General features: G+C 42.8%; 1 protein-coding gene across 1 annotated transcript in view; it reads left to right on the plus strand.

The window, feature by feature from the left end:
* The window catches only part of ZNF423 (zinc finger protein 423), a gene marked incomplete at both ends in the record, with an annotated part of 213,264 nt that overhangs the window by 40,401 nt on the left and 160,711 nt on the right, over positions 1-12,152 (plus strand). Inside the window, one exon of the mRNA XM_082005641.1 lies at positions 2,453-2,512. Coding sequence (XP_081861767.1) covers positions 2,453-2,512 — 60 coding nt within the window. The remainder of the gene's footprint in view (positions 1-2,452; positions 2,513-12,152) is intronic.

Raw genomic sequence — 12,152 nt, forward strand, 5'->3', positions numbered from 1 at the left:
AAAGAAGAAAAGAAAAAAGGGGAGTAGTGGTGTGAGCAGCAGCTGCAGGGAGATGTGTCTGTCTAAGCTCAGGAGGATCCATCCCACCAGCCGCCGCTTCACACAGAGGTGCAGCACTGTCGGCTATGTGGTGGGTCTGTGCAAATAGAGGGGGAGAACCTGAAACCACGACTGAAATAATATAAAGTGAATTTAAGTGCCATCATCTTCACATATATGTTCTCTGTCCCCTTTTCAGTCATTAGGGAACAAAGCAAATTAATACCAACAGAGGCTGACTCAAACCTTTGCCCTCATTTAAGGGATTCCAAAAAATGTGGTTTTGTTACGTGCTGGAGCCAGCTGCCCTACAGCAGCTCAAGGACTAGAGCAGTCTCGGGTGTTTAACCAACATGAAAGGCAGCGTGTTGCTAAAATTGCCGATGACCAGTGCTGATCGCATATACTCCTACTTGACTAGGACTGAATTTATTGCCTTTATGTATTTTTAGCAGACTCATTTCCCCCCCCCCCCCTTCCCAAGATAAAATTCAAAGAAATAAAAAAAACTCGGCATAAAAGTAGTAATATAAAAACCTGTCCAAGCAAGACAACCAAAAAGCAGTCAAGAATAAAATAAAATTAAAACATAAACATTCCACTTGTCTGTTTTGAGTAAGGTACATGAATTGCTAACTTAGCTTATTTAGTTTTGGAGCAGAAACCTCCCAAATGTATGTAGATTTGAATGTTAAAACAAGAGATACATTTGTGTAAAGAGTGAAATCGTATTTAGGATAACTATGTCCAGACGTTTTTCTCTTAAGAGATGGGTCAAAATGGGAACAAGATGGTGGTTTACAGAACACAAAATGGTAGGTGAGCCCATAGGAGACAGTATGCACAAGCCAAGCCTGCTCTGCCACCGTCAGGGAATAGCACTGGTAACGGTTTCAGTAAGCTCATAGCTTTGTATCTTGTTTTTCTGTACCATTCTGGAATTTAATATTATGTGGCATGGCCTTTATGCTAACGTAGACTTTTTGGAAAAAGTATTACTGTGTCCCAAGTGATTTTTCAAAAGAAGTGGTCAAATTCTGTACTCCTCTGTTAGTAAACTTGCAGACTAACAGGACTGGAGCTGTGCCCTTCTGTGGAGTACGCGTTTGTTTATGGTCTGAACATAAAATCAAAATTTGTCAAGGCACTGCCTATTTAAATTATCTTCTCTGTTCCTAATGCCACATGATGTCACTACTGACGTCAACCTGATAGATAAGCTTACAGGATGCCACAATTCTTTACTGGATTGAAAAGGAAAAAAACAGGCGGGGGAGTCCAGGAAGGTGTAAAATCAAGAATCTTGTGATGCAAATGTAAATACTCAATGTAAGAAATCACTGGAGCAGGTTCCAGGGCCTGTCCCATCTGGTCAATAGGGGCTGTGCTTGTGGCTTTGCAATATGGTTTGGATTTCAGATGTAGCATTAGGAGAATTTGTATTTGAATCCAACGTCAGTTAGATAAAAGGGTTAGAGATTGTTCAGTGTGTGGAGTAAATACTTTTAATCAGGAAATGAAGACCCATGATTTTAATTTATTTGGTGTCATGGTGACAGAGTAGGCAGGTGAAGATGATCAACTTTTGCAATTAAAAGGAAGAATTTCCACAGTTACCACTTTCAAATGCCCAGTCTGACATTAGTAAAACTGCCACTGATTTCAGCAACCGCAGGATCGGGCTCTTTTTTACCCTGCTTGTTGTCAGTTGATCTCTTAGTTATTTTTAAGAATGTAAGAATCGAATAACAATTTGTAATTCTTAACAGGCAGAAGGTTATAGATACGTCACTTGTGAGTGCTGAGCACCTGGCTCTGACAGCTTTCACATCAGCAAGCTTTAAATGTAGTTATTTATGACTACCGTATTAAAGAACATAGTTGTACATTAGATCAGTATTTTTTAATTCTGAACTCTGAAAAAAAACTTAAGGTATCACTCGCTTCTGAATACGGCTAATAGGTTAGTATATTAAGATGACATGTCAGGCAATTTTCCCCTCATAGGATGGTTCTTTACTATGATCTGTTGCAGCATACATTTCAAAAACGACCTCTATGTTTACAATGGCAATTTTGCACATGCAAGTTGTTGTGAATGTACAAAATTTCAAATATGAATACTTAGCAGCTAGTGATATTTAAATCTCTGTTAAAATTTCATATGAACTTACTGTTACCTGTTCAGGATGAAACTGCTAACAGAAATCAAATATTTAGGTTAAAACATAGGGCAAATCTCTTTACTAAACTTCCACCGTATGAATTATTTTATAGAAAGCAGTAAGTTCTTTTTTACTAGTGCGGAAGTCTGCTTTAATACTTAATGTCATAGTGGACCTAGTTTTCTGATGGCTTTGCTTTCCAGTTGGTTTGTTTCATCAATCACAACTTACCTTTTGTTCTTTTTCAGTTGAAGAAGGTGAATCTTCAGATTTTGCTTTGACCTGGGACTCCTCAGTGACTCAATCAGGTAAATATTTTAGCTTCTTCTGATTGCAAAAACTGCCAGAAAGCTGCCAGGCTTTTTACAGGAACTGTATTTTGTATGTCACATTCCTGTCTCAAATCCAAGACTACCCACTGCAACACAATTTTTATATCAGTTCCATATGGTCAATAAAATCTATTACATACAGAGACTAATATAGTCTTATCCTCCGGAGAGCTATTCTTTCTTCTTGTGGGCATACTGAAACGGGTTGTGATTTCTCCAGTATAACCACTTTGAAGTTTTCTGCAATGGGCACTGTTGCACATTCATTCCAATCTAATTACATAAAAACTGCTTTAATAGGAATTTTAAACCTCAGTCTCAACTGGAATGTGTGTATTTCTCCTCCTGGAGGAAATTGGAAAGTACTGTCAGGGCTGGAGAATAAAAGTGGTACATCGCCATGGTACAAAGACTTAACGTTTGAACCAGATTTTGGTCTGCTTGATAGTAGTAACACTTAAACATGTATCTAGGGCTTGTTCATCTGTGTTACATTGATAATTTCAATAAAAAGAGGCTCAAGAAACTGAACAGGATAAAGCAAGTTTGTAGCTGTGTAATATGTATTGATAACACAAACGTGAGGGTAAATGTCAGATTAGTTTGTGTTTAAAGTAGCTGGCTACATCTCAGTCACTGTTTGTGCCCTGTGTAAAGGTTTGTTTGGTTTTTTTTTTTACTGTCTATTATGCCTTTAACATTATGAAATTCTCAGAATATTTTTGATTTTGAAGCCAGTAAGTCTATTTCTGTGCTCTCTTCATGCTGGACTGTGCGATGGTATTCTCAGAAGCTCAGCAGCAACCTGAAAGCAGCTCAGAAACTGAGCAGTAATACGAAAATTAACAATGGTGCTGCATTCCTGATTGGCATGGGCTTTATAAGAGTCCTGGGGAGACTAGCTCACAGGAGACTTTTCTTACTGAAGTCAGTATCTAGCTGGTCTCGAAGGCATAAACTGCCTTTGTGTGGCACTTCGTGGCATTTCACTTTGTACCAACTGCACTCTCGGTTGGGCTGGGTACATTTCTGGGCGCTACGGCTGTTTTGAACAGTTTGTGTTTTCACTAGTCTTTGATAGCAAATATTGCTGCTGCTGCTGCTGCAAACCCCCAGCTGCGATGTCGAAGGCCCCTTTGTGCCTGGAGCTAACGGCGCATGAAAAGAGCGCTCGCCGGCTCTCTTGCTTGACCTTCGTCTCAAACAGCAGTGGAGTGGAGTTACTGGTGTTATCTGTCACAAGTCTTGGATTGTATTAAATTTAACATGGGCTGAGGTTCGAAACAGCAATGACAACAAAAAAAATAATTTCTATGCAGAGCGGGACTTAATTTGGGATTTCGGGATGGTATTGTTGACTACACTGTAAGTAAAAGACAGCCTGTGAAAGGCTTTTCCCAAATTAGTTGAGTCTCCTCCATTTTTCTTCATTTACTCCCATAATTACAGCTCTCATTCAAGATGTCAGATGTGGGATAAAATGTACTATATGCGTGATTTATGGCAGCTTAAGGAAAATGTGTGCTAATTGGGGGATTTTCCTCTTAATACGTTTAGTAGCTATAGATGCCAATCTTGCATGTGTATGAAAATACAATACAGTATCCTATCAAGACAGGGTGCAGTGCATGGGACAGAGGATGCAGGCTGAAATATGACCGAGGAGCTACATAGAAAAAGCTTAAAAAGCCCTAGTCTGCGGTGGTGTGGCTGCGTGGAGTCACTGGCTCTTGTGTGGTGTGCCTCCAAAGCTATATTCAGTAACTGAAAACAGCCCTTCAGTCCCAGTGTGCGAGACTTTCATTATGTTCTTTTATGATCTTCCTGTTTGCATTAGCTCCAGTAGTGTGATGTTGAAGTTCAATAAAGGGTGAAAAAACACGCTTCAACTTCTTGTTTCATGCCCCTTCCTTCCCTAGCCCAAAATGACAAAATTGCCTCCCCTTCCTTGACCCCCCCAACAGAAAAAAAATCCCAAAAGGCCAAACCCGGGACTTGGTAACGCTGAAACATTTGCCAGATGTTTCAAATTAACATATTTCTCTCCCTTCTCCTGTATGTGTTTGTACATCTCTGTGTGTGTGCAAACACATACAAAGTGACTTCTGAAAAATTCTCTTGGCACTCTGTGCAGCTGCTGTGGGCCGGGGGAGCAGTGGTCCTGGGGTGGTGTGGTACGAAGGGACAGCAAGAGCAGGTAGATGTAATTTATTTAACTTTTTTATTAATGCTAGCAAAATATTTATATAGGTGCAGTTGTGGGGAGAGAAGGTGCTTTTGCTGCTATACCTTACTTTGTTCATCAAACCAGTAGAAGCTATACTGGAATTTTTTCTTGTGAGTATGAGTTGAATCTGCAGTCATGGGGCTTGTCCAGGTAGCTGTGACCGCTGTCTGTCGCCAGGTCAGGCATAAGCATTTGTGAGTTCGGGGCAAGACGTGTCAAACACTGGGGTCCAAGCTCTGTGTCTCATGGTGAGCTTCTCTGCCACTGAAGTGTACTGAAGGTGTACGGTTTGTGCATCCCTGACAGGACCGTGGCACTGGGCGAGGGGCTGTTTGCGGGAGCTGCTTGGTGCAGCTCGTGGAAATTTGGCAGTGGACACATTGGCAACAGAAATCCTGTGCTCGGATGGGTCTGTTCGGTGATGGCTTAGCACAGGGCACCATCCTTTTTCCTGTGGTTGGGTATGTGCACAAGTTGCTGTCTGCTCTGGCTTAACTGCTTGTTCCTGGTAAAACCTACAAAGGTGAAATGCTTTGCGGGAATCCAGCCTTTGGCATAGTTGCACTAAGGAATTTATTAATGTACTTTAAATACAACTAGAAATAGTTCTATGATTTTTTTTTAATGACCACAACTTAAAGGCTGTACATATTAGCCTACAGAATCAGGAAAATGTATGAGGAGGCAGAGGCTGCCCTCACGCCAGGGTAAATAATCTGGGTGTCCACCAGCCCTGTTTAACAATGGGCATATAGCGAATTTCCTTCCTCTTCAGATCTTGTAAACATTTTTTTTCCTTAATGTAAAAGGAAGAAAAAAAGCTTTTCCTTTCCTCCCTTAATCTAAGGATTTAGCTTGCTGTTAAAGAGCAGGTCAGTAGTGTTTTGCTGTGTAGGAGGCAGAGACGTTTTCTGTCCCAGAGGAAGAGCGCAGCTGAGTGCTCCTTCCCCCTGCTTTTCCCTCTTAACAGCACCTGCAGCCCTTGCAGCCCGTGCGTCCCGCTCCGAAAGCGTCAGAGAGGGTGGGCTGGGCAGGGCTGCCGGGGGGCCACGCAAGCGCCCGCCTCTGCTTTGCAAAAGGGTTTTCTGCTGCTTCGAAGCCAAGAGGAAAATAAGATTCAATATTTGCAAAGCAAGGGTCCAGCCAGACAATGCTGCATTGCTGTTGTAATACATCACGGGAGTATTATCTTGAGGAGCAACAAGGGACATTTTAAAGAAGTAAAAAGTCTTACTAAATATATAGAGAATTTAAGGCATTTTAAAGACCGATGAAAGCATTTTACATGGGGGTTGCTGGGGAGTTTCTCATTAGTCTGACTGTGAGGGCCCGGGGAACGTTGGCTGAATTGTCTGGGGCAGAGCAGATTCCGTCTTCTCCTTAGGAGCGCACAGACCTAAACACCTGACTTATTGTGTTTGCTTTTGAGGTAACTGAAGGCATCTTACTTTTTTATGCAGCTATGAGTTATGATACTGATCAAGAAAGAGTTTGGGAAATAGGAGGCTGGGGACAAATGGTACTGGGTATATCTCTGTGTGCATGTGTGTTTGCAGGACATGGGGGGATCTCTGCAGCATTTGCATCTTGGAAGGGCCTCTCTGACGCTAGTGCCCAACAATCCATTAGCACACAACATTAGTATCACTCAACTATAACATTCCAGAAATGAGGAAAATAAATTACAGGTTGGTATTCCCCCTTTCCCCATTAGCTCCAGATTTCCTGTCCCTGCCACTGAGTTTGCTGCAGCAGCTGGGCACACGTGCGAGGGACATGTTAACAAAGCACAGCATGGGAAAAAAATCCACAACATTTTAGGGCACAGACATTTGATGTTTCGCCATTAAGAGTTGTCCCATGTGCTTGTTTTGTACAGTACACTACCGTAGATTTTTAATTGCCTTCTGCAATTTCTTTTAAAGTTTTCTTCCTTTAAGGAGGAAAAAAAGAAAAGAAAAGGGGAAGCAGGAGCTTTTGAGAAATGAACCACAAAATAAAAGAAAACCACCCTGTGGTTACTCCTTTTCCCCTCTCTTCCGCTTTGCGTGGCATCTCTCAGCTATGTAAATCACAATTTTCACTTGGTATCTTCAGAGGAGGAACATCTTGACGCAATTTGGAGACTTATTTTCACCCAGGGTTACCAGAGCCTGTGCCGGGGCTCTTTTAATGCTGTCTCTGCTGCTTGGGGCTCTCCCTGCCCATTCCCTCCTGGCTGTTCCTTGTGCTCTCCTCCACTGTCGGTCTTCTGATCCCAGCACTGCTGCTGTCTGCTCCCCAAATGCTGAGGGTTTCTATTCTCCCCTCTTTTGTAGGTTTGGGTTTAATTTTGTCTGCCAAAGGAGCAAAATGGATGAGAAAGCTGAGGTCTCATGAAGCAAACATTCTTGCCCCCACAAGTATTCATGCATTAACTTTTTACTCTTTTCTGTTTATTCAGATAAGCTACAGAAAATGTGTTCTCCTTCCTCACTTTACCCCTTTTGAAGGCCTGTTTTGGTCACACAAAGTTTGTTGTCCCCTCAGCCTTCCTCCAGCACCCTGGGCTTGCATGTCCTAGCATGTCTACTGCCTGGTGGCCCACCAAGGCCACCATCCTTGCAGGACCACATCTCCTGTGGTCTCACAGTACCCAGGGCTGTTCCTGCTCCCTGCCCTTGTCCTCCTGGCAGCTCCCACAGAGCCATAGAATCACAGAATCATTAAGGTTGGAAAAGACTTTAAGATCATCAAGTCCAACCATCAACCCAGCACCACCATGCCCACAATTGGACCAGCCATTGCTGGTCCTGCTCCAGCCACACAACCCACTGGGCGTGGGCTGTGTCAGGAAGGTCCAGATGAGAGAGACTGCCCTCCCATAGACATCAAGCTCTTTTTCGCTATTTCTACATGTATTGTATTTTGGTTTATTTAACTTTTAAATGGCAGAACGCTGAAAAACAAACCCTCCCAAACACCTTCAACATGAAATTCTGGGCTCTCTGCTGCAGAGCATTGAAAAGGTCGGTCGCAATTCAGTGGGCATTAGAAACTGGTTATCTTGCAAGTACTCTGAAATTACCTGTCCTGAGTGCCTCCACGAGCTCAGACATCATCTCAGAGCATATCAGCTCTAAAAGTTGATTTCATTAGTAAATCAATATGAGAAGATTCTGATTACAGTGCATAAGGGTTTCCAAAGAAATAAACCTTTGAACTTAGCAAAGAACATAAGAGACTTTGATAACTTTCTTAGCTGAATATTTTTTCAGTATCTATGAAATATTTTCTCAACTGGTTGTCTTTCTTAGGTTGGTTTTAAAAACAGCATCCTTGTCTCTGCATGGACCTGCAGCATGCAGCCCAGTCGCTATAGTCTGAGGCTCTCAAAATTTGAAATATCTCCTTTGGACACAGCCAAAACCCAAATAAATGCAAACTAGAAATAAAGCTAGGGAATTTTCTAGCTCTGGGTGCTGCATTCCTCATTTATTCTGAGTTGAACTTTTATTTTCCTTGGTAATGTGTGGGTTTTTATGATGTAACATAGTTACATGTCCTTTCAGAAGAGAGAGAGAAAAAAAAATCTCCCTAATTATAAAACTTTATTTTCAAAACTTCAATCTTTTATTTATAAATACTTTTAAAAAAAATGAAGTACTTTTGATTGTGTTTTTGGAAACAGAAGGTGAAGTGATAGAAAGTACATGATACTCAGATAATGTGGTGGTGGGTCAGCATCCAAGACAGATGTAAGATTTTTTTGGAACTGGGATAATACAAAAAGAAACAAAATGAGTAATTATAAACCCTTCCCAGATTACTCTGTCTGTAGGACCTTACAGCACAACTCTGCCTCTGCAGGCATGAGGGCTTCCTGGGAGCAAGTCTCTGCTCCCAGCGCTCCCGGGAAGGGGGAATTGGTGCTGCTGGAGGAAGATGTTGGCCAGAGTGACGGGGGTCCCTGGGGGTCCCAAGTCCGACTGACACCGTGTGGCTGTAGCACATTCAGCAAAAGGAGAAGTATGAAAAATGAGATTCCTCGCTGTGTGTGGCGCGGCGCAGCACCGACATGTGCATCTGTCATGGAAACGGCCGCCCCGCGAATCCGCTGAGGTGTCTCTGGTGGTGCGGCGCCATAGGTGTTCCCCTCTTGTTCGGGGAGGGAATCTCCGGCGAGAAGGAGCGATCTTCAGATGTGAACACAGCATGGGTGTCAGTATTTAAATTAGAAGCACACACCTGTGTATTATGGCATTTCCTAGAAAATACTTACTATTAGAAATGTTAATTGGGAAAATTGTAGCGATAGCACAGAGGAGGAGAATTAATTTCCATGGTAAAAGAGGCGAGGAAAGAAAAGCTTGTTTCAAAGTGAGCTACCGAGTGCTTCCCTACCCCATCACCCACCTGTTCCCAGGCTTTTTAAAGACCGTGTCTGCTGGAAAGCCAGTCATCTTAAGAGAAGCTGAGCAAGCTTCGTGTATCATAGCGTGGCATTAGTGTTGCTGAGCTTCACAGTACCTAAAGCCAGCCCCCCCAAATTGCTACAAGCAACATCCGTGAAGGGAGGACCTCCGCAGGCTGCGGGGTCGCAGCCCCTGCCTGGCCATGCTGGCGAGGGGCCGTGGACTCGCGTGCACTGGGGTGCCGGCAGTGCTTTGGGACTGGCGATGGGCAGCAAGGTTTCAGTCAAACCTGGGAGTATCTCTGGGTTAACCTCATCTTGAAGTCTTGCAAGCTTGGTGTATCTGCTGGCACGGGGCCGCTATGGGTTGGGGATGTTCCTGGAGGGTCTTCTGGCAGGGGTGTCTTGCCAGAAATACACATACACCATCAGCATGGACGGCTGCATCCTACCGGGGCTGGCATGGGACGTCCTCCACTGGGTCGTGTCCCTGTCTTGCCGGCAACGTTTTTTTCCCTGCAACAAACTTGCTTTTTGTTTAAAATGTGCCTGTTGGCGCTTTATCTGCTGGGAGACTAACACTGTGCTTCTTTTCCTTGCACCGATTGAAGGAAGTCATTCACCTTCATGGGTAGACCCTGAGGCACAGCCTTCCTGGCTCTCCATCCCTTGCTTCCGTTCAGGTCTCCCGTGGGTGTGAACATCCCAGTAAAGGGCACTGGCGTTGAGCTGGAAGGAGCACTGGAGAGGAGCAAGGCGTAACACAGCACCGTCCCATCTTCTTCACACTCCTGCTCTCCCTTCCTGTGTTTCTTTCCAGTGATGCTATCTTGTCCTCCCTTGCTGCCCAAGTGAAGGGCTGCGAGTAGATGAACATTTTTCTGTGTTTTTAGATGAAAATTGTATCTGTTGCTTACAATAGCCTTCAGGAGCATAACTAGCAGTAATGGGCTGAAGTAAAGCAAAGGAGATGCTAGGCTGAATATGAAGAAACATTTCCCAGTAGTGGGATCTAGTAGTCTCTGGTGTTATCTCCCATCACTTCAGTCACTTTCAAACCAGACTGCACAAAGCACTTGCAAATACACTGTAGGAACGGTCTTACATTAGCAGAGGGATGGATAAGATAACCTGATAAATCCTTCTTATATGTAATTTATCCAATTCTGCCATGCTCTGGATTTGCTAATCTCCTGCAGATTTAGGACAGAAGCAGACTGAATGGTCAGGCAAATCGTGCTTTCTACAGCTATTTATTTCAGTAAATATTTTTATGTAGGATCTCAAAGAGCTTTACAAATGCTAATTAAGCCTCTCAACCTGGTAAAACATCTTCCTTGTGCCCCATTCCATACTCCTTTGTCTCCGCACCATGCAGCGTGCACTGTTGCAGGTTGGCCTTCCCAGAGGGCTCCAGCTTCAGGATTGATGGGCTCTTGCCAGCCCATCTTGCTTTGAGTCATTTCTGCAGGGCAGTGGCTTTGCTTTTCCAAGTCTGCTTTGGCTGGCTTGTAGGAGCAAGGGAAGCTGAAACCATGCTGCTGTAGGAAGCGCTTGCAAAGGGTTTTACCTTTGTGAAATCAGACCGCTGAAGAGTTGAAGAGAAGTCTCCTGGTGAACAATTTCTTTGGTTTTCACAGAAATTTCTGTTCTGCTTTGACTAGTTTACACATTGCAGTTGTAACTGGTAGCGCAAAGCTCCCAGCCTGAATAAATGTAAAACGGGAATAACAGAATATATTGCACTGGCCTGTTGCTTAAACAAGAAAAATCAATAAAAAATAATGCCACAGTGGTGGATCCACAGTAATCATTCTTCTTGAGAAAAAAACAAATTGTGCCAATCATGAGAATGTGGTTTTATAAACAAGGTTGTAAAAGAAGAAAAACAAATGGAATAAACAATCTCCACTGCCTTGATTTCTGGGCTGTGTAAGAACATTGATATGAAACTCTGCAGTGAAGAGCTGCATGAAATTTATGATGCTTTGCCCAAATAATCTTTGCTTATTCAGTACAGGAAAGTAGAATCATTTGGGTTGGAAGGGACCTCTAGTGGGTCTTATTCAACATTGACCTGACTTGTAAAAGTTTCTGTAACCGTTACAGCTGTATTTTTGGTTAAATTGTCTTGAAGGGCTAAGCTTACCATAGACCAAGAGTACAAATACGGTTACTGTAGCATAAGAATATGTAGAAAATGGAAATTAAGACCAAATATTAATGAAAAAAAGGATTTTTAAAAGTTAGTATAGCCTAAAATTTCCCATAATAGAAGATACATTTGTATTTCTGTCATTTAGTGTCTAACGTAGCCTTTTTCCAGTCTCGCCAAAAGGAATTATGATGTCATTGTCAAAATAAACTGAGCTCATCTCACAATCTCGTATTTGTTGTGTGTAAATTCAAATGAGAAAACGGTTAAATGGGACCATTTATAATGAGATTTGAGACACCCTATGGCTCTCACTTGGAGACAAGTGACCTTTGTCTTTTTTGGGGCTGAGTAACAGCACGATGAAGATTTAATAGATGTGTGCAGGGACCTGGCGATAGATTGGGGTGTGTGTGGAAGAGGTGCTCAATGTGTCTTGCTCTACATATTTTTGAATGCATCACACGTGGGACTGAAGTGCCTGCCTGTTTGCCCGTTTTACTAGCCATGCCTCCGTTCTCCCTTAGATAGCTTTGGTGTTCGTTATTATCAATTATTAGACAGTCACAAAACACTAAAGAGAAAGGAAAAAAACCGTGCACTTTGCTTGGAAACACTGTCTGCGTTGCATAAAGCTCTGACAAGATCAAGCCTCTAATTAAATTATCTGGCACGTGGACAATTCTGTTCTGAGATCTGCTGAGCTAATGTGTAGCCATTAGCTCATACAGCCACCAAGTCAGAAGTACCAAAGAGACAATTTACATAGGGCCACAGCGTGTTTTAAAAAATTCTGGTGAGTTGTGAAGCCAGTAATGTTAATTGCCAGTTAGCACATTGT

The sequence above is a fragment of the Phaethon aethereus genome (genome assembly GCF_964289735.1).
Source record: "Phaethon aethereus genome assembly, chromosome: 13".
NCBI lineage: Eukaryota > Metazoa > Chordata > Aves > Phaethontiformes > Phaethontidae > Phaethon > Phaethon aethereus.